Source organism: Lissotriton helveticus, chromosome 8 (genome assembly GCF_964261635.1).
Source record: "Lissotriton helveticus chromosome 8, aLisHel1.1, whole genome shotgun sequence".
In the NCBI taxonomy this organism is placed as follows: Eukaryota; Metazoa; Chordata; class Amphibia; order Caudata; family Salamandridae; genus Lissotriton; species Lissotriton helveticus.
In genome coordinates, this window is record NC_136069.1 from 6,699,494 (window position 1) to 6,726,388 (window position 26,895).

The 26,895-nt window shown below is 51.8% G+C and overlaps 1 protein-coding gene across 5 annotated transcripts in view; it reads right to left on the reverse strand.

Annotated features, from left to right (window-relative positions):
* The window catches only part of SPAG17 (sperm associated antigen 17), a 1,244,773-nt gene that overhangs the window by 995,063 nt on the left and 222,815 nt on the right, over positions 1–26,895 (reverse strand). For all 5 annotated transcript variants that reach the window (XM_078656351.1, XM_078656349.1, XM_078656348.1 and 2 more), the window contains exon 3: positions 1,638–1,697. In XM_078656351.1, coding sequence (XP_078512477.1) covers positions 1,638–1,697 — 60 coding nt within the window. The remainder of the gene's footprint in view (positions 1–1,637; positions 1,698–26,895) is intronic.

Sequence of the window (26,895 nt, forward strand, 5' to 3'; positions counted from 1 at the left end):
ATAGAGAATAGAAACAATAAAGACAACAGTGAAGGAATGAACAGTGAAGAGATAGAAGTGAAGTGAAGAGACTGCCACCATACCAGATAGAGAATAGAAACAGTAAAGACAACAGTGAAGATGTACAGTGAAGAGAAAGAAGTGCTGGGAAGAGACTGCCACCATACCAGATAGAGAATAGAAACAGTAAAGACAACAGTGAAGAGATGAACAGTGAAGAGAAAGAAGTGCAGAGAAGAGACTGCCACCATACCAGATAGAGAATAGAAACAGCAAAGACAACAGTGAAGATGAACAGTGAAGAGAAAGAAGTGCAGAGAAGAGACTGCCACCATACCACATAGAGAATAGAAACAATAAAGACAACAGTGAAGGGATGAACAGTGAAGAGAAAGAAGTGCAGAGAAGAGACTGCCACCATACAAGATAGAGAATAGAAACAATAAAGACAACAGTGAAGATGAACAGTGAAGAGAAAGAAGTGCAGAGAAGAGACTGCCACCATACCAGATAGAGAATAGAAACAATAAAGACAACAGTGAAGGGGTGAACAGTGAAGAGAAAGAAGTGCAGAGAAGAGACTGCCACCATACCAGATAGAGAATTGAAACAGCAAAGACAACAGTGAAGATGTACAGTGAAGAGAAAGAAGTGCAGAAAGGAGACTGCCACCATACCAGATAGAGAATAGAAACAGTAAAGACAACAGTGAAGAGATGAACAGTGAAGAGAAAGAAGTGCTGGGAAGAGACTGCCACCATACCAGATAGAGAATAGAAACAATAAAGACAACAGTGAAGGGATGAACAGTGAAGAGAAAGAAGTGCTGGGAAGAGACTGCCACCATACCAGATAGAGAATAGAAACAGTAAAGACAACAGTGAAGGGATGAACAGTGAAGAGAAAGAAGTGCTGGGAAGAGACTGCCACCATACCAGATAGAGAATAGAAACAATAAAGACAACAGTGAAGGGATGAACAGTGAAGAGAAGGAAGTGCAGAGAAGAGACTGCCACCATACCAGATAGAGAATAGAAACAATAAAGACAACAGTGAAGGGATGAACAGTGAAGAGAAAGAAGTGCAGAGAAGAGACTGCCACCATACCAGATAGAGAATAGAAACAGTAAAGACAACAGTGAAGAGATGAACAGTGAAGAGAAAGAAGTGCTGGAAAGAGACTGCCACCATACCAGATAGAGAATAGAAACAGTAAAGACAACAGTGAAGAGATGAACAGTGAAGAGAAAGAAGTGCAGAGAAGAGACTGCCACCATACCAGATAGAGAATAGAAACAGTAAAGCAAAACAGCTGAAGAGTAATAGTAAAACAGAGAGAGGCGAGGAAAGGAGACTGCCACCACAGCTCACAGTGAATTGGAAATGTGAAGAGACACCGTGAAAATGAACACTGAGGAGAAACCGTCAAGTGAAAGAGGTGAGGAGTGGAGATTGCCAAACAATGAAGGTCAACTAACAATGACTACAGACACTCCTGTCACATCACAAAAAGTAGTGAAACAGTGAAGAGAAATAGTTAAGAGAAACAAACAGTAGTCTGCCACAGTACCCTGTAGCAACTAAAATTGACGAGAATCGGTGGCGAGAGGTGAGGAAACAAGACTGTGATGTCTTACCTCATAGTACAGGGGCGCCTCTTTGGTCTTCTTAGTTTTGGGATTCCCCAGCTCATCAATCTGTGAGAAAAGTAAAGATCAGAGCAGTGAATAAGATATAACTGAGTCAAATCTAACATTTTTTGTATGGTTTCTTCCTTTGCAAGTGCCTCAAGCACAGCCTACGGGTAGCTATGCGCTCTATAAATGCTGTATAGAATAGAACAGAATAGAATAGAATAGAATAGAATAGAGTAGAGCAGAATGGACAGTCCATGGAGTCCAGGTTTACCACCATTAGAAATGATCTATAGTGATAGATTCCCTGTTGTCACCATGGGTCTTGTCTCGATTGTCGACTAATGGCAATGCTGACCAGCTCTCCTCATATGTCTGGCCATGTACCTCGCAGACCAAGGATGGTGGAGATCTCCTATTTCCTCATATATAGCGGCTGGTTACATATATAAAATAAAGAACAACGAGACAGATGCATAACTAACGCTTACTTACTTGCAACGATAATCTCCCAGAGTTGGTATTCTCCAAGGGTTCATGTGATATTTCTGGCATGGCTGTCGAACCGCTTCTCATCCAGGGCGACAGAAGTGAAGTTAAATCGTCTCCTTGGCCGTCATGATACCTTGATGCCCACCGAAGGAGCCTCATGTGCTACACGTGGTGCAGCAGGCGGTTCGTGCAAAGCTGGCGACTATCACCACCTGCCGAGCTCCAGGCTGGAGATTCTGGGGCTTTCGGTAAAGCGACCCTTCGTCGTGTGCTATTCTGAGGCGTCCAGAAGCTTCACATTGGAACTGAGCCTGGCCCATCGCGCATAGCCCAACGAGAGCAGGACCCTCTCTCTGAGCTCTTCAGAAAAGGACCTTGGGCTGATTTAGATCTCATCGGAGGGGTTACTCCATCACAACGGCGATGGATATCCCGTCCTCTGAAATATAAATGCTATTGTATCCCAGGGCCTGATTTAGATCTCGGCCGACGGGTTACTCCATACAGCGGTGACGGATATCCCGTCCTCTGAAATATAAATGCTATTGTATCCTAGGGCCTGATTTAGATCTCGGCAGACGGGTTACTCCATCACAACGGTGACGGATATCCCGTCCTCTGAAATATAAATGCTATTGTATCCCAGGGCCTGATTTAGATCTCGGCCGACGGGTTACTCCATACAGCAGTGACGGATATCCCGTCCTCTGAAATATAAATGCTATTGTATCCTAGGGCCTGATTTAGATCTCGGCAGACGGGTTACTCCATCACAACGGTGACGGATATCCCGTCCTCCGAAATATAAATGCTATTGTATCCTAGTGCCTGATTTAGATCTCATCGGAGGGGTTACTCCATCACAACGGCGACGGATAGCCCGTCCTCTGAAATGTAAATGCTATTGTATCCTTGGACGTGATTTAGATCTCGGCGGATGGGTTACTCCATCACAACGGTGACGGATATCCCGTCCTCTGAAATATAAATGCTATTGTATCCTAGGGCCTGATTTAGATCTCGGCAGACGGGTTACTCCATCACAACGGTGACGGATATCCCGTCCTCCGAAATATAAATGCTATTGTATCCTAGTGCCTGATTTAGATCTCATCGGAGGGGTTACTCCATCACAACGGCGACGGATATCCCGTCCTCTGAAATGTAAATGCTATTGTATCCTTGGACGTGATTTAGATCTCATCGGAGGGGTTACTCCATCACAACGGTGACAGATATCCCGTCCTCTGAAATGTAAATGCTATTGTATCCTAGGGACTGCTTTAGATCTCGGCGGACGGGTTACTCCATCACAATGGCGACGGATATCCAGTCTACAGAAATATAAATCCCATTGTCTCCTATGGGATTTATATTTGGGCTGGCGGGATATCCGTTACTGTTGTGATAGAGTAACCGGTCCACCAAGATCTAAATCTGGCCCCGTGTCTGGTGTGTTTTTTTTTGTTTTTTCAGAGTTTTATAAAGCGCACACTTGACCCAAAGCCATCAAAGTGCTTTACATGAGCACAAGTTGTGCTAGAGACGGACGCATTCATTTTGTTAGGCACAGGGAAATTAAGCGATTTGCCCAGAACCACAGTATGTTGAGCGTCCCTTGCTGAGATTCAAAACCGGTTCCTCAACTTTTGAGGTCAACCGCTCTAGCCATCAGGCTACATACTCTCCCCTAAGGATGTACTTGGAGGGGTTCTCACGGTCCAACTTAAGGTCACCTAGAGGGGAAAAAAGGGAAAGGGAAGGACGCTTTACATGTCTTCACTGACCCTGCTGTAGAAGGTCTGGCCAGCAGCCCGTCATTGTTCTACTTACAGGACCTCGGTCTCAGGCGTCTCTCCTTGTGATAGCTCCTGCCGGATGTTTATGAGCAGTACTCCAACACCGTGAGATGATTCTCCAGAAGGTAAGCCATGTCCAGATCATCTCGTACAGCCACCCCACCCACCTCTGCCTGGAGAGTCAGGCTGTGGGGTACAATACAATGTCCCCCACTTATGGCACCTTTTCTTCCGTAGCCTATGCTCCTCTAGGTGTCCTGGGCTGCTAGTACTAGACAGAGGCAGTAAAACCTACAAACCACTTCCTGGTCTGCCTCCCAGGGGCCGGAGAAAGTATGGCCACTTGTTGTGTTCAAATATCCCAAAGCTGGTGGGCTTTATCCCCAAAGTTCCAACATCCACCAGGTCTCACTGAATGTTTGGATTCTCTTTGACTGCTGCAGTAGAGCTTGGTCCTCTTTCTTCTAAGCCCCATGTGAACACTACTTCCCCTTCCCGGTTACCCTGCTCACTGCTCACATGCCAACTGCTGCTAGCAATATGGGATCAGCAGTCTGAAAGCCAACCAGGTACTGAGGCAGCTCTACAGGATAACGCTCCTAAAGTTTCAAACCCTTTCTCCCTGTAAGTCAATGTCTAACCAGTGACTCATTGGCTCCTGTGTTTTCCTGTAATCTTTTGTTACTGTGCATCTTTTACCACCCTGTGCTTTCCGTGGTTAATCTCACAGAACTGGAAAACGATTTTGTTCGAATTTGCGGCGAATTGTCTGACCTCTGTGGGTTTCAACGGTGAACCTACTCAACTACAGAACCACTGGTTCAGTATATTACACCGTCGTTATTTTGCACACATCATAGGTGCATGTATTTCACTTGTTGCAGAAGCAGTATGTTGATCCTGATGAAGGCCACAACACTTTGACAGGTCCAAAGGCCGAAACATGTTGATCATACACTAATACAGTTGTCTCTAATGAGGGCAGCTGCATTACTAGCTATTTGTTTTTAATCCTGTCACAAGGTAGCTGAATAAAGCTTGCCACATAGCTAACCTTGTAGCCAGTTTTAACCACTTTCACCTTGGCACTGCACTTCACACTGAGCACACCAAGCTCACAAATTGGGTTTTAGACTAAGCCTCCTTCCAAACATAAAACATCCCTGTGCTCCTCCCTCTCAGCGAGGGGGTTGTAGCCCGTGTAGAGACCAGGTTCTTTACGCGAGGAGGCACCCCTATGATGAAGCATGACACCTATGGAGTGTGAGGGGAACCGTCCTTAAAAGTGATTCCACATGCACCTCAGACTTCTGCCCTGGACCCGTGGATAGCTCTCTGCTTCCCTCCAGGAGGCTGTCTTTCCTCCTGCTTCTGCCACCTCATACCCCCTCCCGCCACCCGACAAAACCAGGACTTTGTTTCCCAGCAGCCATGGAGGCGGCGCCAGCTGGTTCCGCAGATTTTCATGCCTCCCAGTGGGAATTTAAGACCCCGGCACCTCCTGATTCATGGGTGGCGTGCAGGCGAGGCAAGGGCAAGGGCAAGGCAGTCCGTGCCAGTCAGAGGCTGGGAGAGCATGGGCCACCCCTCTTTTGCCCAAACCCCAACTTAACGCACCCGTGTTCCTGCTCTGCCTGCTATCCCTGTGCTGCCTGCTGTCCCTGCACTGCCGTCCCTTTCCCTGCACTGCCTGCTATCCCTGCGCTGCCTGCTATCCCGGTGCTCTCTGCTGTCCCTGCGCTGTCTGCTGTGCCTGTCCTGCCTGCTGTCCCTTTCCCTGCACTGACTGCTGCCCCTGTGCTGTCCCTTTCCTTGCACTGCCTGCTGTCCCTGCACTGCTAGCTGTCCCAGCGCTGCCTGCTGTCCCTGCACTGCCTGCGGTCCCAGCGCTGCTAGCTGTCCCTGCGCTGCCTGCTGTCCCCGCGCTGCCTGCTGTCCCTGCGCTGCCTGCGGTCCCAGCGCTGCTAGCTGTCCCAGCGCTGCCTGCTGTCCCTCTGCTGCCTGTTGTCCCAGCGCTGCTAGCTGTCCCTGCGCTGCCTGCTGTCCCTGCACTGCCTGCGGTCCCAGCGCTGCTAGCTGTCCCAGCGCTGCCTGCGGTCCCAGCGCTGCCTGCTGTCCCTGCACTGCCTGCGGTCCCAGCGCTGCTAGCTGTCCCAGCGCTGCCTGCTGCCCCTGCACTGCCTGCTGTCCCTGCGCTGCCTGCGGTCCCTGCAATGCCGTCCCTTTCCCAGCGCTGCCTGCTGTCCCTGGGCTGCCTGCGGTCCCAGCGCTGCTAGCTGTCCCAGCGCTGCCTGCTGTCCCTGCACTGCCTGCTGTCCCTGCACTGCCTGCGGTCCCAGCGCTGCTAGCTGTCCCAGCGCTGCCTGCTCTCCCTGCGCTGCCTGCGGTCCCAGCGCTGCCTGCTGTCCCTGCGCTGCCTGCGGTCCCAGCGCTGCCTGCTGTCCCTGCGCTGCCTGCGGTCCCAGTGCTGCCTGCTGTCCCAGCGCTGCCTGCGGTCCCAGCGCTGCCTGCTGTCCCTGCACTGCCTGCGGTCCCAGCGCTGCTAGCTGTCCCAGCGCTGCCTGCTGTCCCTGCGCTGCCTGCGGTTCCCGCGCTGCCTGCTGTCCCTGCGCTGCCTGCGGTCCCAGCGATGCTAGCTGTCCCAGCGCTGCCTGCTCTCCCTGCGCTGCCTGCTGTCCCTGTCCTGCCTGCTGTCCCTGCACTGCCTGTGGTCCCAGCGCTGCTAGCTGTCCCAGCGCTGCCTGCTGTCCCTGCACTGCCTGCGGTCCCAGCGCTGCTAGCTGTCCCAGCGCTGCCTGCTGTCCCTGCACTGCCTGCGGTCCCAGCGCTGCTAGCTGTCCCAGCGCTGCCTGCTGCCCCTGCACTGCCTGCTGTCCCTGCGCTGCCTGCGGTCCCTGCAATGCCGTCCCTTTCCCAGCGCTGCCTGCTGTCCCTGCGCTGCCTGCGGTCCCAGCGCTGCTAGCTGTCCCAGCGCTGCCTGCTGTCCCTGCACTGCCTGCGGTCCCAGCGCTGCTAGCTGTCCCAGCGCTGCCTGCTCTCCCTGCGCTGCCTGCGGTCCCAGCGCTGCCTGCTGTCCCTGCGCTGCCTGCGGTCCCAGCGCTGCCTGCTGTCCCTGCGCTGCCTGCGGTCCCAGCGCTGCCTGCGGTCCCAGCGCTGCCTGCGGTCCCAGCGCTGCCTGCTCTCCCTGCGCTGCCTGCTGTCCCTGTGCTGCCTGCGGTCCCAGCGCTGCCTGCTGTCCCAGCGCTGCCTGCTGTCCCTGCGCTGCCTGCGGTCCCAGCGCTGCCTGCTGTCCCTGTGCTGCCTGCTCTCCCTGCGCTGCCTGCTGTCCCAGCGCTGTCTGCTGTCCCCGCGCTGCCTGCTCTCCCTGCGCTGCCTGCTGTCCCTGCGCTGCCTGCTGTCCCTGTGCTGCCTGCGGTCCCAGCGCTGCCTGCTGTCCCTGCGCTGCCTGCGGTCCCAGCGCTGCCTGCTGTCCCTGTGCTGCCTGTGGTCCCAGCGCTGCTAGCTGTCCCAGCGCTGCCTGCTGTCCCTGCGCTGACTGCGGTCCCAGCGCTGCTAGCTGTCCCAGCGCTGCCTGCTCTCCCTGCGCTGCCTGCTGTCCCTGTGCTGCCTACGGTCCCAGCGTTGCCTGCTGTCCCTGCGCTGCCTGCGGTCCCAGCGCTGCTAGCTGTCCCAGCGCTGCCTGCTCTCCCTGCGCTGCCTGCTGTCCCTGTCCTGCCTGCTGTCCCTGCACTGCCTGCGGTCCCAGCGCTGCTAGCTGTCCCAGCGCTGCCTGCTGTCCCTGCGCTGCCTGCGGTCCCAGCGCTGCTAGCTGTCCCAGCGCTGCCTGCTGTCCCTGCGCTGCCTGCGGTCCCAGCGCTGTCTGCTGTCCCCGCGCTGCCTGCTGTCCCTGCACTGCCTGCGGTCCCAGCGCTGCTAGCTGTCCCAGCGCTGCCTGCTGTCCCTGCGCTGCCTGCGGTCCCAGCGCTGCTAGCTGTCCCTGCGCTGCCTGCTGTCCCTGCGCTGCCTGCTGTCCCTGCGCTGCCTGCGGTCCCAGCGCTGCCTGCGGTCCCAGCGCTGCTAGCTGTCCCAGCGCTGCCTGCTGTCCCTGCGCTGCCTGCGGTCCCAGCGCTGTCTGCTGTCCCCGCGCTGCCTGCTGTCCCTGCACTGCCTGCGGTCCCAGCGCTGCCAGCTGTCCCAGCGCTGCCTGCTGTCCCCGCGCTGCCTGCTGTCCCTGCGCTGCCTGCTGTCCCTGCGCTGCCTGCGGTCCCAGCGCTGCCTGCTGTCCCTGCGCTGCTAGCTGTCCCAGCGCTGCCTGCTCTCCCTGCGCTGCCTGCTGTCCCTGCACTGCCTGCGGTCCCAGCGCTGCTAGCTGTCCCAGCGCTGCCTGCTGTCCCTGCGCTGCCTGCGGTCCCAGCGCTGCCTGCTGTCCCTGCGCTGCCTGCGGTCCCAGCGCTGTCTGCTGTCCCCGCGCTGCCTGCTGTCCCTGCACTGCCTGCGGTCCCAGCGCTGCCTGCTGTCCCTGCGCTGCTAGCTGTCCCAGCGCTGCCTGCTGTCCCTGCGCTGCCTGCGGTCCCAGCGCTGCTAGCTGTCCCAGCGCTGCCTGCTGTCCCTGCGCTGCCTGCGGTCCCAGCGCTGCTAGCTGTCCCAGCGCTGCCTGCTGCCCCTGCACTGCCTGCTGTCCCTGCGCTGCCTGCGGTCCCTGCAATGCCGTCCCTTTCCCAGCGCTGCCTGCTGTCCCTGCGCTGCCTGCGGTCCCAGCGCTGCTAGCTGTCCCAGCGCTGCCTGCTGTCCCTGCGCTGCCTGCGGTCCCAGCGCTGCTAGCTGTCCCAGCGCTGCCTGCTGTCCCAGCGCTGCCTGCTGTCCCTGCGCTGCCTGCGGTCCCAGCGCTGCTAGCTGTCCCAGCGCTGCCTGCTGTACCTGCGCTGCCTGCTGTCCCTCTGCTGCCTGCTGTCCCTGCGCTGCCTGCTGTCCCTGCGCTGCCTGTTGTCCCTGTGCTGCCTGCTGTCCCTGCGCTGCCTACTGTCCTTGCGCTGTTTCTTTTTTTGCGCTGCCTGCAGTCTCTGTCCTTGTGCTGCCTGCTCTGCTGTCCCTGTCCTTGTATTGTCTGTCCCTTTGCTTGCGCTGCCTGCTGTCCCTGCACTGCCTGCGGTCGCAGCGCTGTCTGCTGTCCCCGTGCTGCCTGCTGTCCCTGCGCTGCCTGCTGTCCCAGCGCTGTCTGCTGTCCCCGCGCTGCCTGCTGTCCCCGCGCTGCCTGCTGTCCCCGCGCTGCCTGCTGTCCCCGCGCTGCCTGCGGTCCCAGCGCTGCCTGCGGTCCCAGCGCTGCTAGCTGTCCCAGCGCTGCCTGCGGTCCCAGCGCTGTCTGCTGTCCCCGCGCTGCCTGCTGTCCCTGCACTGCCTGCGGTCCCAGCGCTGCTAGCTGTCCCAGCGCTGCTAGCTGTCCCAGCGCTGCTAGCTGTCCCAGCGCTGCCTGCTGTCCCTGCACTGACTGCGGTCCCAGCGCTGCCTGCGGTCCCAGCGCTGCTAGCTGTCCCAGCGCTGCCTGCTGTCCCTGCGCTGCCTGCTGTCCCTGCGCTGCCTGCGGTCCCTGCGCGGTTTCTTTTTTTGCGCTGCCTGCAGTCTCTGTCCTTGTGCTGCCTGCTCTGCTGTCCCTGTCCTTGTATTGTCTGTCCCTTTCCTTGCGCTGCCTGCTGTCCCTGTCCTTGTGCCGTCTGCTGTACCTGCATTGCTTTCCGTCCCTGTAATGCCTGCTGTCCCTGCATTGTCTGCGGTCCCAGCGCTGCCTGTTGTCCCTGCGCTGCCTGCTGTCCCTTTGCTGCCTGCTGCCCCTGTGCTGCCTGCTGTACCTTTGCTGCCTGCTGTCCCCGAGTTGTCCATTTCCTTGCACTGACTGCTGTCCCTGTCATGTCTGCTGCCCCTGCACTGCCTGCTGTCCCTGCACTGCCTGCTGTCCCTGTATTGCCTGCTGTCCCTGCAATGCCTGCTGTCCCTGCAATGCCTGCTGTCCCTGCACTGCCTGCGGTCCCTGTGATGTCTGCTGTCCCTGCGCTGTCCCTATCCTTGCACTGCCTGCTGTGCCTGCACTGCCTGCTGTCCCTGCGCTGCCTGCTGTCCCTGCGCTGCCTGCTGTCCCTGCGCTGCCTGCTGTCCCTGCGCTGCCTGCCGTCCCTGCGCTGCCTGCTGTCCCTGTGCTGTCATCCCTTTCCCTGTGCTGCCTGCTGTCCCTGCGCTGTCCGTTTCCTTGCACTGCCTGCTGTCCCTGTGCTGTCATCCCTTTCCCTGCGCTGCCTGCTGTCCCTGCGCTGTCCCTTTCCCTGCGCTGCCTGCTGTCCCTGTGCTGTCATCCCTTTACCTGCGCTGCCTGCTGTCCCTATCTGTCCCTGTCCTTGTGCTGCCTGCTGTCTCTTTCCTTGTGCTGCCTGCTGTCTCTTTCCTTGTGCTGCCTGCTGTCTCTTTCCTTGCGCTGCCTGCTGTCTCTTTCCTTGCGCTGCCTGCTGTCCCTGTCCTTGTGCTGTCTGCTGTACCTGTGCTGCCTGCTCTCCCTGTACTGCCTGCTGTCCCTGTGCTGCCTGCTGTCCCTGTGCTGTCATCCCTTTCCCTGTGCTGCCTGCTGTCCCTGTGCTGCCTGCTCTCCCTGTGCTGCCTGCTGTCCCTGTGCTGTCATCCCTTTCCCTGTGCTGCCTGCTGTCCCTGTGCTGCCTGCTGTCCCTGTGCTGCCTGCTCTCCCTGTGCTGCCTGCTGTCCCAGCGCTGCCTGCTGTCCTTGTGCTGCTTGTTGTCCCTGTGCTGCCTGCTGTCCCAGCGCTGCCTGCTGTCCCTGTGCTGTCATCCCTTTCCCTGTGCTGCCTGCTGTCCCTGTGCTGCCTGCTGTCCCTGTGCTGCCTGCTCTCCCTGTGCTGCCTGCTGTCCCAGCGCTGCCTGCTGTCCTTGTGCTGCCTGCTGTCCCTGTGCTTTCATCCCTCTCCCTGTGCTGCCTGCTGTCCCTGTGCTGCCTGTTGTCCCTGTGCTGCCTGTTGTCCCTGTGCTGCCTGCTGTCCCTGTGCTGCTTGTTGTCCCTGTGCTGCCTGCTGTCCCAGCGCTGCCTGCTGTCCCTGTGCTGTCATCCCTTTCCCTGTGCTGCCTGCTGTCCCTGTGCTGCCTGCTGTCCCTGTGCTGCCTGCTCTCCCTGTGCTGCCTGCTGTCCCAGCGCTGCCTGCTGTCCTTGTGCTGCCTGCTGTCCCTGTGCTTTCATCCCTCTCCCTGTGCTGCCTGCTGTCCCTGTGCTGCCTGTTGTCCCTGTGCTGCCTGTTGTCCCTGTGCTGCCTGCTGTCCCTGTGCTGCTTGTTGTCCCTGTGCTGCCTGTTCTCCCTGCGCTGCGTCCCTTCCCTTGTGCTGACCCTGTCCTTGCACTGTTTACTGTCACTGTGATGCCCGTTCCAGGTCCCAGCAAGGCCCCTAGGACCACCTATGAGGACCACTAATGGAGGCCCGCAGCTGGCGCACTGCCAACAGAACACACCGCCGGTTGGAGAGTGCCCAGCGTCAGGACCCTTTCCCAAGCCACCCGACGGTACACCGCCAAGGAACTCCTGAACCTGGACTCCCAACACCGAAACAACAGCTTCATCTCCACATGTCCACGATCCACCAAAGGACCCTTCACCTGCCGACACTGCCACTTCTCCTGCGACACAACCTACGAAAGATCCCACACCACTGCTGCCCACAAGATCAAGAACACCCCACAATCGCTCTATTGCCCCGAACACCGACATCACCACCAGCACTCCCGAAGGCTACAAGATGATACACCGAGACCGCACCAACAAACAAGGCGGTGGCATCACCATCATCTTCAAGGAAACCATCAGATGCACCATCACCAACGATGACCCCACGCCACTCATGGAACACCTCAACTTCCTTCTACCAACGAGAAGACCACGATAAGAGGCACCCTTGCATACAGACACCCAAGGTCCAAAGCACCCTTCTGTGATGCTATCCCCAACCTAATCGCCGAACTAGCAATTGACTCACGCCACTACATCTTACTCGGAGACCTCAACTTCCACATTGACGACCCCAACTACGCCAACTCCATCGCCCTCATATAGAACCTGAACAACATCAACCTCACCTAACTGGTCCCAGAACCCACGCACATAGCTGGACACACACTTGACCCCATTTTCACCTCCCGTGAAAGAATCAAATTCAGCCACACCACAGAACTGACATGGACTGACCACACCATCGTGCACTTCACCATCACCGATGCCCAGCACACCATCACCAGGTGTCAGTTTTCCCACACAGCAAGTTCACCAAAACTCAATGGTCACAGGCCCTCACCATCTCCCAACCCGAGGCCTCAACAGACTGCGACCAGACCGTCCAGAACTTTACCACTTGGATCACCACCAGTGCGGACAAAGCCACCCCTCTGAAACATACAAACCCAACAGTCCTCCAAACAGGCCAGCTGATGCACCCCAGAACTCAGGACCACCAGGTGCAACTGCCACCAACTTGCGAATAGATGACACACCACCAAGAACAGCTCACAAAACAACCCTCAGCAACTATCGCAAGCACATCAAAGAAGCCAAGAAAGCAGCCAACACCACCCGCATCGACTCCACGGACAACAACACAAAGGAACTCTTCAAAATAGTCAAAGAATTCTCCAACCTGACAGCCATAGAGAACACCAGTCACCCCTCACAAGAACTCTGCGCCACCTTCTCCGACTACTTCCACAGCAAGATCACCTACATCTACAACAACTTCAACCTCTAACCTGCCACCCTCAACCCCAATAACCTCTACCAACCAACTATCATTAGCCAAACCATTACCACCTGGTCTCCTCTCATTGCGCTGACCTCCTCAGCCATCATGTCTTCCTTCCACTCCGAGGCGCCCACCGACCCCTGCCCCAACTCCCTCTACAACCTCGCAACAAACACAATCACCACGCAACTCACCTGCATCCTCAACACCTCCATCTCCACAGCAATTTTACAGGACAGATGGAAATACACAGACGTCAGACCCCTCTTAAAAAAATGTCCCCCGACCACAGAGATCTAAAAAATTACCACTGATTTCCCTGTGCGCCTACCCACCCAAAGTACTTGAGAAAGAAATCAATTAGCAGCTCACTGAATTCCTGGAACAAAACCACCTACTGGATTAGTCACAATCAGGATTTCGCGTCAACCTCATTACTGAGACCATCGTGATTACTGTCCCAGACAACATCAGAACACCCCTCGACCGTGGAGAAACTGTGGCCCTGATCCTCCTTGACCTCACCGCTGCATTCGACACAGTCTCCCACAACACCTTCATCAACAGACTCCACAACATAGGCATACTGCAAAATGCCCTAAAGTGAATCACCTCCTTCCTTACAGGACACACACAGAGCATCCGAATGCCTCTCTTCACCTCCGCACCCAAAGACATCATATGTGGTAACACATAAGAATCATCCCTCAGCCCCACCCTGTTCAACACCTACATGACCCCCTCGCAGACAGTGTCAGATCCCAGACTCAACGTAACCTCCTATGCAGATGATACTCAACGTATCCTCTTGCTCACCGAGGACCCCTCCAATGCCAAAACCAACTTCTCAAAGTTCTGACCTTCAGGAAAAACTCCTTCACACGGTGGTGGCTTGTAGAACTCGGACCTACATCCACACTCACCTACCACGCACGCAACCTCAGCATCATCCTCGACAGCCAACTGACTGTGAAACGACAAGTCAATGCAGTCATCTCCTCCTGTTTCCACACATCCGCATGCTCTGCAAAATCGTCATATGGATCCCAAACAAACACCAGAAAGACCGTCATGCAGGTCCTCGTCACCAGCTGCATCGACTACGGCAATGCCTCTACGCCGGCGTCTCCACCCTGCTCCTCAGAAGACCAAACCATATTGAAAGCTGCAGCCAGACTCAACCTGGACCTCCCCAAACGTTCTGAGGTTCCGTGATTTCTGACCCTGGGTCATAATGGTCGTAGTTCTGTTACGAATTTGGTAACAATGAACCGTAAACAGTGAGCTCAGCAAGCAGGAGTGCTTCCGTCATGTTACATTGATGGATTCACTGTGTATTTGACGATTTCGTTCTGAAACCCTTGGGTTCCATTTTGTGCATGGCAGCCATTTTATGGTTGCCCTCACATAGGCCTATGACTGTGGCTGAACAAGTCTCTGGGACACGTGCACCTTAGCTTGAGTTTGTGCTGACTCCTGTTTGACCTGAAATGAACTGACCCTGCTGCCTGAAGCTGACCTTGCCAAACCAGTTCTTGCCCTTTAGCTGATCGAGATCAAGGAGCAGGACATTGCTGAGTTTATGGTACACGCGCACACCTTTCTATCTTGCTTCTCATCTGTTTCTGTTCCTTCTTTATGGCCTATTTACGATGGGTAGGTGCCCGTTTTTATTATGGGTCCAATCGACCTGTCTGATGAAAAATGTTAAGTTTAACCAATGATTGATTTTGGGCTGGACAAACTGACAAATGGGCTTGTCATCATGCTCCTGCTTTTGTCGTGGAAACATGTGAGTGGTCAAACTGTAAATAAGGAATGTTTGCCTTAAGCACAATTTTTTGTATAAAAAGGGATGGCTTGCTTTGTAAAGTTGAGCAGTCTCCTGAGAACATACACCGTGTTGTACTTCTAGGATCTCTGTTACTGGCTGCAGCTAATAAATTTGATCTTTGACGTCACCAAGAAGTACCCCGTGCCTCTGTATTCTAAGACAGGTGGACCCGGAGACTTTGGGCGTTTCCCCTGGCGCCGCTGGGTTCTAAAACCCGGTTCTTCAATTGGCGCCCAACGTGGGGGACTTCAGCGGTACCGGTCCAAGCCTGAGGATCGTGAGGAGCTTCGTGTGAAAATTCTGGAGGAAGGCCTGCCACTTCATCGATCCCTGTATGTCGTCGTGGTCCAAAAGTCTTTGCTGCGAGGTTCCCCGCTTTCCGACGGCTACGAAGGACTGCTGCCCTGACTGTCGCCCTGTCTTGGACCCTTGACGATTTGTAAAGCGAGACGATAGACGGGTCTTCTGGCGACGTCATCGATACTTCAGTTAAGTATGAGTGGAGCGTCTCCCAGTCCTTAGTTTTTGGGTATCCCTTGGGATCTTTGATTTGGGACTTGTAAGCACCAAAGCCGAGGGACTCGTGTATTCACGAGACTATCGTATTTGATATCCCCTTGAAGTTTGAAGCTAGACTAGTGAGCGAAGATGCCTGGTCTTAGCAGACTTGGAAAGTTATTCTGTTGTGGTTGTAATAGGGATTCCCGATTGGAGGATTCGTGTCCGGTTCCTCCGATTGGAACTCCAACCTATGAGCTCTATTTGAAACATGGCGTGGGCCCCATCACGTATAATGAAGTGTGGATTCGCTACATTAGAAAGGACGGTGTCCTTAAGTGGCCCCACTATGGTAGTTATGACACAGAGATTTTAGATAATTTAGAAGTTAAACTCTTCAAGAAGAAAGCCCGGCCGGCGATGTTTGACTCTTTCCGCCTCTGGCGAAAGGAAGCCAAACAGAAGGAAATTAAATTAGCGAAGAGAAATAAAAGAGAGAAGGGTATTTCGATAATGCAGGCTGCTATACAGTTTAAAGATAACGAAGAAGAAGAAGCGAGTGAGCAGTTGCACAGGCAACATAAAATGGCGATTGATAAGTGTTATCCAGCTTTGCCACCTCATCAGCAAGATGCAACAAAGGAACTTGAAAAGGATCCTTTGATGTCCCATTTGTTGAGGTCGCCACCCCCTTATGTACCGAGTGCTACAGCACCTCCGCAACCTTTAGTTGCGCAACCTCCGGTTGCCTTACCTCCTGTTATTGCACAGCCGCCAGCTCCTCTTCAGTTGGCTCCTATTCCTCTGGCGCAGCCTTCTCAAGGGCCGCCGACCTTGTTACCTGCTCCGTCTTTAATTTCTACGACTTTTTCGCCTGTTCTCGCTGCCTCCTCTGCTACTGCTCCTACATTAGCTTCCTCTCAGTCCGCTTTATCTCCTGTCCTGTCAACTTCTCCTTCTGTTCGACAGAGAATGAAGGATACTGTTACTAGTCTTTTGTCTCCTTTCTTTGGGTCATCGAGCACGACCCCCGTTTCAGAGCATAAGCAGTTGCGTAGCCAAATACCTGGTCCCACGGAAAGGACAGTATTAGATCGTTTGGCGCGTAAATGGGTTACTGATCCTGCAAGATATGATTTAGAGTCTGTTATGGATGTCTTCCGTCAATGGGAAGCACCGAAGCAGAGGTATGTTTTTGATGAAATGTGTACTTTCCTTCGTGAAGAATGGGAAGATGGTGATTTGGGACAGACTCCGTCTGAGTTGTTCCGTGTACAGTCCGAGTTTGCGAAGGGAACTATAGTGGGTCTCGATGTTGAGAGAGCAGTTGCGACATTGTTGTCGTTTAGGAGCGAGTCTCCTTCTCAGCCGTTGTTTGAGCCTGATCTTTCTGTTAGGAGGAAAGTACGACAATATCCAATGAGAGAGGTTCCTCCGGTGTGGAAAGAGGCCGTTCAGGCCAATGTTAATGCTGGTATTGTAGCTGCACCAGCCCATTTTCAACGTGTTTGGGTACATGTTCCGTGGAAGCGAGCTGAAGTTTTGGCTCTTAAGCAGACTTTGCCTGACCCCCGTAAAAATCCTGCAGGATATTATAAGGAATTATCACAGACTGCAGACTCATGTATTATGAATCTAGCTGATATAGGCATGTTGTTTGGAAATGTGGTTCCATAGTCTTTATGGGGATTGATTCGTCACACGGATCATGCACAGGAGTTAGGTGATACCTGGGTTAATATTGGTGCTGCAGATGGCCGACAAGTTGGTGGTGCTAAACCTGAGCCTTTAGTAGCAGAACTTCCTGGCAAGATCGTTACTTACATGAAGACTTTAATGCCGGCCATGCGCGTAAATTGGGATAAATTGTCTGCGTGTAAACAGAAGAAAGATGAAAGTGTATCTGATTTCTTCACTAGGTTTGAAGAGACGTTCATTGACCATAGTGGTCAAGACATGAGTACGGAAGGTGGTCAACGGTTGTTTGCTGATAAGTTTGTGCATAATTTGCTTCCCGAGTTATGTACCAAGTTGAAGAATTCCGAGAGTTCTTGGGCTGTTTCCTCATCAGCACAGATATTGGCTACTGCACAGTACTACGAAAATAGGGATAAGGATGAGAAGGATAGAGCAGACAAAAAGACTAAAGAGTTGAAAACAAAGGTTCTTTTGCAGCAAGCGTATCCGCCTCGTAGTAGCCAACGTGATTATCAGCAGCCTCAGCAGTTTCAGAGAAACTCGCAAAGGTTTGAGCCTCCTCAACCGCGTTTTCCTGTGGGCCCTAATCAGTGTGCATATTGTAAAGAAGAGGGCCATTTTAAAAATAGTTGCCCGGTTCTGTTACAGCGCGCGAATGGTGTCTCTGGTGTGGGAGGTCGAGGTGTTCAGCAAACTTCTAGAGGTAGGGGACGTGGTGTGTTCCCCCAGAATGCGCGTTCCTTTCCTCCACAAAATTCAATGAATTGAATTGATCAGCAAAATGGTGCGTCTGGTAGGACGACTCAGTACTATGCTGACGACTACTATGTCGAAGGTGAGAATATGGACGGTAATGATTGCTAGGACAGCCATAGACAAAGAGAGGGAGTTGTTTCAGTTCCAGTAGATCAGAGTGGACCTTATGTTGAAGTGATTACATCAGGTGTGTCAGAGCCTTTTCTGTTGGATACTGGTGCTGCGAAGAGTTCTATTATGCACTCTAGACTCCCTGGCGCACCTTTGTCTGGCTTGACGAATGTTTCAGTAGGTTTTTCTGGTGCCCCAGTTAGAAACCCGATTTCTAGTCCTTTGTCTCTTTCTGTTGGACCTTGTGAATTGAAAGCACCCCTTATTTTGACGACAGGTTGTGGTGAGAATTTGTTGGGATTGGATCTATTGAAAAAATTGTATGCAACACTACAATGTTCTCCTTCGGGAGTACAACTTACATTGGTAAGAGAGTGATCTCTCCGATGTATTTGTCGAAAGACCGACTCCCGCCCGAATTGTCTTCTCTTCCTGATATTCTTTGGGCTACTGGTCCTAATGATGTGGGTTTTTTGGAGATAACGCCATATGTTGTGACGCTGAAGGCAAATGTTCGAATGCCACGTATTCCCCAATATAGGATCTCTAGTGATGGTGAAAGAGCGTTGCTAGCGATCATTTATGAACTGATTGAGAAAGATGTGATTGAAGAAACGAGAGGTATTGTGTGCAATAGTCCGGTTTTGCCTGTTCTAAAACGTACTGATTCTTCACAACCGCTTGTATATAGGTTCGTGATCAATCTTCGCGAGGTGAATAAGATTGTAGTTCCGCAATTTCCTGTTGTTCCAGATATTACTGCCTTACTGACCATGATTCCAGCTTCAGCCCCTTGGTTTTTGGTGATTGATTTGAAGAATGCTTTCTTCAGCATCCCGATTGCCGAGGAGAGTAGAGATATTTTCGGCTTCTCTTTAGGAGGTCGAAGCTTCCGGTTTAAGCGTGCTCCTCAAGGCTATTGTGAGAGTCCATCAATCTATATTCAGGCTTTGAAAACACAGCTTGATACGATTGTCTTACCTGAGGGTGCTGCTCTTGTTCAGTATGTCGACGATTTGTTAGTTGCTGCTGACAATGAAGAGATTTGTAAAGAAGCCACCTTGTCGTTGTTGCGTCATTTGTCTGACTTCCATCATAAAGTGTCTCTTTCGAAGCTGCAGTATTGTCGACAAGAAGTGACCTACTTAGGTCATCTCTTATCGAAGGAGGGAAGAAGATTGACCCCAGAACGAATCCACGCGATTGCAAAAATGAGTGTGCCAACTACTCAGAGAGAAGTGCGTGCTTTCCTGGGTATTACGTCGTATTGTAGACAGTGGATTCCAAATTTTACGCTTCTTGCAAAACCTTTGATAGCTCTTACTGTTACGGATACTCCGAATCCTATTCCTTGGACTGACGAATGCCAGAAGAGTTTTTCTGAATTGCGTGATGCGTTGTGTTCGGCTCCTGTGTTGGGTACCCCCGACTACATTAAGCCTTTCACACTCTATGTCCACGAGAGAGAGGGATGTGCATTGTCAGTTTTGACACAGCAGTTCGGCGATAAGCAAAGTCCATGTGCGTATTTCTCGTCGACCTTGGATCCGGTACCTAGAGCGTTGCCGAGTTGTGTGAGAGCTACAGCGGCAGCGGCTGTTTCTATTCGACAGTCTTCTGGTTTGGTGATGGATAATACGTTAATTGTGATGGTTCCACATGCAGTGGATACCTTGTTAAACAGGACCAAGACACAGCACTTAACTAGTGCTCGATTGTCAGGTTATGAGTTGACACTCTTAGCGAGTCATGTGCATATAAAGAGATGCAACACGTTGAATCCAGCTACGTTGTTGCCGATTGCAGTGGAGACAGATGTTTCTGAACAGCATGATTGTTTTCTTAGGACAGAGGAGGAAACTAAAGGGAGAATAGACCTTAGGGACACTCCTCTTTCAAAGTGTGATGGTACCTTATGGGTAAATGGTTCGTGCTTCAAGCTTCCGAATGGTGATACGACTGCGGCATATACTGTTACGACTTTGCATACGGTTGTTGAAGCTACACGTATCCCACATAACTCAGCTCAAGCAGCAGAGCTGATTGCATTGACAAGAGCGTGTGTGTTGTCGAAAGGGAAACGAGTGACTGTGTACACTGATAGCCAGTATGCGTTTGGTGTGGCTCATAGTTTTGGACGATTGTGGAAAGAGCGTGGGTTTCTGACTTCGCATGGAGCTAAGATTCAGCATGGTCAGTTGGTAAATGAACTCCTTGAGTCACTTACTTTGCCGTTGCAAGTTGCGATCGTGAAATGCAGGGCACATAAGAAGGTTACCGATGAAGTTGGACATGGTAATGCGTTTGCAGATGAAGTTGCGAAGGAAACGGCAAGGGATGTGATGAGTCGAATGTATGTTGCAGGTCCGGCGAGATGGGTTCCGGATAGAGGAATGTGTGAAGATACGATCGAGTGTGAAGTCAATTCAAGCTGAAGCCATAGAGAAAGAGTTGAGCATATGGAGAGAGAGTACGGGTAAATTGGATTCGAATGGTTGTTGGGTTGAGTTGTCAGAGCATCAACGATGGTTGTTACCCGATGCGTACGTGCTGGCAGTGGTTACAATGGCGCATGGAATGGCTCATATCAGTACGAAAGGAATTTGTAAGTTGTTGGCTCCAGTATGGAAAAATGCTGGAATTCCTAAGTGTGCAGAGAATGTGGTCAAAAATTGTATGGTTTGTCTGATGTACAATCCTGGCAAGGGAACTCCAACTCCAGCTGTTCATTTTGTGCCTCCGACGTATCCGTTCGCGGTTATACAGCTACATTTCATCCACATGGAGAGATGCAACAACCTGAAGTATGTGCTCGTGGTTGTTTGTGCCTTTTCAAGATGGGTAGTAGCATATCCCCTGAAAGATAATACTGCCTTGTCCACAGCTAAAGCCCTTGTTAAGGAGTTTTTCCCTAGGTACGGTTTGCCGAGAATGGTCTGGAGTGACAGTGGGAGTGAATTTGTGGGTCAAGTGATGAATAGAGTGTGTGATGGTTTAGGAATTCGTCAAAAATTCCATGCTGCAAATCACCCCCAATCAGCTGGTTTAGTTGAGTGCTATAATGGTACGCTTAAGTTGAAATTGGCCAAGATACAGGCGAGCTCTGGTCTTAAATGGCCTGATGCTTTGCCATTAGCACTTTTGTCGACAAGGATGACTGTACATTCACGAGTGGGACTTAGTCCTTATGAAATAGTTTTTGGCCGTCCGGCAAACATATGGGGAGTGCCGAGGCCGACGAAATTCAGCGAGATTGAACACCCTGTATTGCTTGACTATCTGTATGATTTGACGGCTAAATTGCGTGTCTTACACCAACAGGTTCATGATACATTGCCTCAGGTTTCTGAAGATCCAGGACATGCCATCGATCCCGGCACCTGGGTACTGATCAAGAATTTGCAGCGGACAAAGAAATATCAGCCCCGCTGGACCGGTCCCTACTTGGTGCTATTGTCTACGCGATCTGCAGTACGAGTGCAAGGGAAGAAGAACTGGATCCACGGCGTACATTGTAAGAGGGTTCCTTTGCCTCTGCCGTACGACCGGTGGGTCCAGGAGGGTATTCCTGGTTCAGAAACTGACACCGTGCCTCGTTTTCTGCCTTTTAGCGATGCACGTTTAATTGGGACGAGTTCTGAGTGTGAAAGCGACAATCTTCTGCAAGAAGCTGTGCCACCGTCAGTTCGACTGGACACTACTGAGCCTGAACTTTTATTCCGAGACCAGACATTGCCTGGGAAAGGCCGTTATAATTTGCGATCAAGAGTTGTGGGACTAATAAACTAAAATTCCTTTTCTTTGCTATTTTTAAAGTTCAGCTCTCCCATCTGAGAAACTGTTTTGACTGATTTTTATTTTTCAAACCGCCATCTGGGTTCAGCTGTAGGGTCGCGGTGTAAAGTCTTTGGAGTGCAAGCCGAAGACATAAGGTCGACAGTTCTGGTTGGTCCTAGGGCGTTCCCTGGACTGACAGACGCATTCCTTAGCGCGGAACACCCAACCGCCGCGAGCAGCACGGTTAGAGGATGGAGTTTTTCGAGATGGAGAGACCTGTTGAAGAAATTAGTTTTAAGAGCAAAATGTGCCGAATTATGAGTAGAAAGTGTTTTTTGATATTATGTCTTTTCATGTTACTTAGCTTGATGATGTTCTTGATGGGATATATTATATTCTCTTTTCAAGTGACGTTTGCACCCACTACACAACCCATACCTTTTTCTACTGTTTCTTCGCATTCTTTTCATCCTCTGCCTGAACATGAGTCCATTAGGAGATTGGAATTCGTTAATAACTCCTTTGTTCAGCTTCTGCACCAACACCAGCTAGTAGTGAACATGGAGCTAGTCTGAGTAAGAACCAGCAAGCGAAAAGATCCTCTCCGATTTGGATTGTACCCCATCAGGGTAATTACTGTCTGCAAGGTAATGGCAAGAATCCGAAAGCTCAGTTAGGGAAGAGTATCTGCACTGAGACATATGTTTTTGCGTCCCAGACTTCCCCATCGTTTCTAGCAGCTAAGGGTACCTATTTTGTCTGTTACGATAGAGCGAACACATGGTTGCCCCCTGATTTCTCGGGCACATGTTTTGTCTCGTTCCTGTTGCCTCCCACCTATACAGCTGCGGCAGATTACCACAAGACGAGAGTTGTTAGAGGTGTCTTCAGTAAGGAAGATACTGCAGGACAAGAATTAGGAGATTTCTTGAAGGGTTTTCTGCCGTTTTGGGGACCTATGGTTAACAGCAGGAACATACGGCAATTGACGAGAGTGGTTGAGTCCACCATAGTTGAAACTGCTGGTGCCCTTAGTAACTTGACTGCTGAGCTCCAGTCGGATCGCCTTATGACTCTTCAGAACAGGGTTGCGTTAGATGTCATACTTGCAGATAGAGGAGGGGTATGTAAATTGATTCAATCGAGCTGCTGCGTTTTTATTCCAGACAACGCTCCGACAGTGTACCAAGCCATTTCCAAGCTACATAAGATCTCCGAGTCTGTGCATGTGGACGACGGAGATTGGTCGTGGATGGGATGGTTTTGGGGATTGTTATCCACTTGGGGATGGAAGATTCTGATGGTCAGCGGGGTGGTATTAGCTATCCTTTTCCTGTTCTGTCTTTGCGTACAGTGTGCTCCTGCTATATGTGGCCTTTGTGCTACTTCGTGCTCGAGGAGACCTGTCCAGAGAGAGTTATTAAGTACTAGGATGATGCTACAGCAACATCTTGATGATCTGATGAGTGTAGACCTGGACTCAGATTGAAGTGAGTTTAGGTTATTGCCTATGTAAGGGCAAAAGGAGGGTCCGAGGTTCCGTGAATTCTGACCCTGGGTCATAATGGTCGTGGTTCTGTTACGAATTTGGTAACAACGAACCGTAAACAGTGAGCTCAGCAAGCATGAGTGTTTCCGTCATGTTACATTGATGGATTCACGGTGTATTTGACGATTTCGTTCTGAAACCCTTGGGTTCCATTTTGTGCTTGGCAGCCATTTTATGGTTTCCCTCACATAGGCCTATGACTGTGGCTGAAAAAGTCTCTGGGACACGTGCACCTTAGCTTGAGTTTGTGCTGACTCCTGTTTGACCTGAAATGAACTGACCCTGCTGCCTGAAGCTGACCTTGCCAAACCAGTTCTTGCCCTTTAGCTGATCGAGATAGAGATCAAGGAGCAGGACATTGCTGAGTTTATGGTACACGCACACACCTTTCTATCTTGCTTCTCATCTGTTTCTGTTCCTTCTTTATGGCCTATTTATGATGGGGAGGTGCCTGTTTTTATTATGGGTCCGATCGACCTGTCTGATGAAAAATGTTAAGTTTAACCAATGATTGATTTTGGGCTGGACAAACTGAAAAATGGGCTTGTCATCATGCTCCTGCTTTTGTCGTGGAAACATGTGAGTGGTCAAACTGTAAATAAGGAATGTTTGCCTGAAGCATAATTTTTTGTATAAAAAGGGATGGCTTGCTTTGTAAAGTTGAGCAGTCTCCTGAGAACATACACCGTGTTGTACTTCTAGGATCTCTGTTACTGGCTGCAGCTAATAAATTTGATCTTTGACGTCACCAAGAAGTACCCCGTGTCTCTGTATTCTAAGACAGGTGGACCCGGAGACTTTGGGTGTTTCCCCTGGCGCCGCTGGGTTCTAAAACCCGGTTCTTCAATTGGCGCCCAACGTTGGGCGACTTCAGTGGAACCGGTCCAAGCCTGAGGATCGTGAGGAGCTTTGTGTGAAAATTCTGGAGGAAGGCCGGCCACTTCATCGATCCCTGTATGTCGTCGTGGTCCAAAAGTCTTTGCTGCGAGGTTCCCCGCTTTCCGACGGCTACGAAGAGAGCAAGATGGCCACCGACAGACCGTAGGAGGTAGCAGCCCATTAGCCACTCTCCTTATGGTGGTGTACTGATCCTGTCCTTAATCAAATTTTGCGAGCCGTATGCGAAGAAAACAAGAGAGTATGCGGTAATGCAGTAACTAATCAGGCATAGAAGTGATGCTGGAAGACTTCAACAGCCTGGCGACTACTGCTGAGTGGTTGGCTGCACGAGTGGGTGCCCGGTCCGGGAGTAAGCAGAGCACCGTCTGGCAGTCAGCCGCATTAATACTTAAAGAGACGATAACTCACCTCCTAGAGAGTTGGAAAGCTGTCAAGCGGGTCATGGCCCCGAAAGTGCAGAGGGCAGAGGGCAGTAAAGGAGACCTCGGGGAGAGAGGAAGAACCTGAACCTGGACCTATAAGCGATTCTGATATTCCCGCGGCAAACTTAAGAGCTAAGGCTCGACAAAGAGCACAGGCTCGGAAGGAGGCTGCCAAGAAACGTGAGGAAGAGCGCTTCTTAACGAGTGAAAGGAGACAAGATCGGGAGGCTGAGCGAAGGAGAAAGGAGTTACCTGGGAAGGGACTCTTCATGGTTCCCGGCGCTGATCCCCAAAGAGAGGTGATTCTGCGGCAGCCAACGCTCTTTGAGTCTTTTCCACCGCCCCGGGTGGGGCAGGCGCTAACAACGGCACCGGTGGTAGCAATGGAGGCGGAGACTGCTGCTGAGACTGCCGCTGAGATTGCCACAACAGGAGCGGCGGTGGTGGAGGTCGCGGAGCGCTCGACATCAGCGGGGGTCACAGAGCACTTGGCGCCAGAGAGTGCTGAGATTACTACGGGGCAGGAGCAGCGGTATTGGAGACTACAGAGCGTCCGGCATTAATGGAGGGAGAGACTTCCATGGGGGTTGCTGAAGCCGGAGCAGTGCAAGTTACAGAGCACACGATGGGAGTTCCTTTTGTAGGAGGGACCGGTGATTGTGACGAGAATGACGTGGACAACGAGTCACAGGAATCACAGCCCGTGTTGAAGGCTGGTGTACAGATGAGTTTGGGAGAGGAGCACTTGATAGGAGAACCGCTCCAGACGGAGATTCAGACCGAGAATCAGATCGAGAATCAGATGCCGCATAGAATAACGAGTAACCTGGACACAATGATGATTAAGCTCAGCACCGAGCAACAAGGTGAGCTACAAGGGGAAGGGCTCGGAGCAGGTGTAGAAGCTAACGATCATTTAAACAACCAGGCGATCTCCGTAGAGGGGAGTGTGAATGTAGCCCCCATGCAAGGAGGAGCCCTATCTGGTGACATAGACGCTATGCCTCTACTCTTGGTATCTGAGCAGAATGGTCAGCAAGTAGGCATACCTAAGAAGCAAAAGGGAGCTAATAGTATATTAGTACACGCAAGCAGTGGCGCTATTCAAAAGGAAGTCACCAAGAAACTTGATAGAACTGATAATGTTTTATTACGGGATTCCGGGAGGCCGAGTTGCGTGAAAAACAACAACAACTTTGGGCATTTATCTGTTACAGGCTCACCTAGCGACGAATGTTTTTTTACAGGCAATGATGATGATAAGGAGGAAGAGGATGATGAAACAGACCTAAGCACCACCTCACACAGAATCAGATCCTACCTTATCAAGTGGCTCTGAAGAATCAGACCTTGACACTTCAGAACTAGAGACGGAACATAATACTGCTTTAAAAAGAAACCCGAAAGTTAAAAGTTGTAAGCCTAGGGGAAGGCCTTGTATGAGATTCAGGAGGGCGAGGAGCACGTTACGAAGAGGGGTAGCTAAGAGACTGGATTGGGATAAGACAGCTACTTTGCAGGTATACCAGGATGAAATAACTAGTGGTGGGCACCAGGCGAGGCAGGAACAGGAACAGGTCTAGGATCAATCTCAAGGTCCTCCAGACACGTATACAGCCAGGTTCGATCTCCTATTCTCTACCTTGAACCAAATCCAGGGAGAAGCTCGACTGGAGAGCCAAAGAGCCAAGCGCGCTAATAAGAAAATTCAAGGATCTCTCCATAAAGTCCATGAAATGTATGCTGAAGTCTCTGGCAGACTGACGGAGGTTGAACAGAGGACTGGTAAAATGGAGGATGAAGTGGTAAAGATACAAGAATTTAGGCAGGAACAGGAGAAAACAGCGTCTGATGTACTTTGGAAACTTGAAGATTTCGAAAACAGGCAAAGGCGTAATAATATAAGATTGCTTGGAGTGGAGGAAGGGAAAGAGGGAGGAGATGTGAGAGCTTTTGTGGTGGAGTTGCTGAAAGGTGCATTTCCAGAGATGGACGACTGGGACAAGGAGGTGCAGCAGTGTGGGCTCCAGAGCAAGAGCTATTCTTGTATATGTGGGAAACTATCTATTAAGAGAGGAAGTAATCATGAAGGCAAAACCAATGAAGAAACGAACATTCAAGGACATAACTTTTTTCGCACGTCCCGATTTTTGCCATAAAACAGTGGAGAGAAGATGGCGCATGAGACAACTTATAACACCCTTCCAGAGTCTAGGGTGTGAAGTGTATTTGATGTTTCCCTCTCGCCTTAAAGTACGACGTAATGGCCAATTCAGAGTATTCTTCTCTGAAATAGTTGCACAGGAATATCTGACCTTCCTCCGGGAAGAGAGGGCACAAAGGGAAGGGAAGGGAAGGCGCAAAACGATCGGGTCATAGCCATAAGACAAACTGCACACAAGACATAGAAATAAAAAGGAAGGATGAGGTCAGTACACCTTGGTCATAAGGGTTTAAGAAGAATGATCACGGGAGGGATGCTGAGGAAAGCTCCCTAGGGGGGGTTCGGCTGTGACATATAGGTCAGGATTGATCTATTTGCCAGTAAGGGAGGGGGGGAAGGGGAGGGCGGGGGGAATCTAGGGGGGGTGCAGGGCACGGCACGACACGTAAGAGTGAGATGTATTTCAGAGGGAGCAGTAGGAGAAAAGGAAGAATGGGCAAGGAGACAAAGG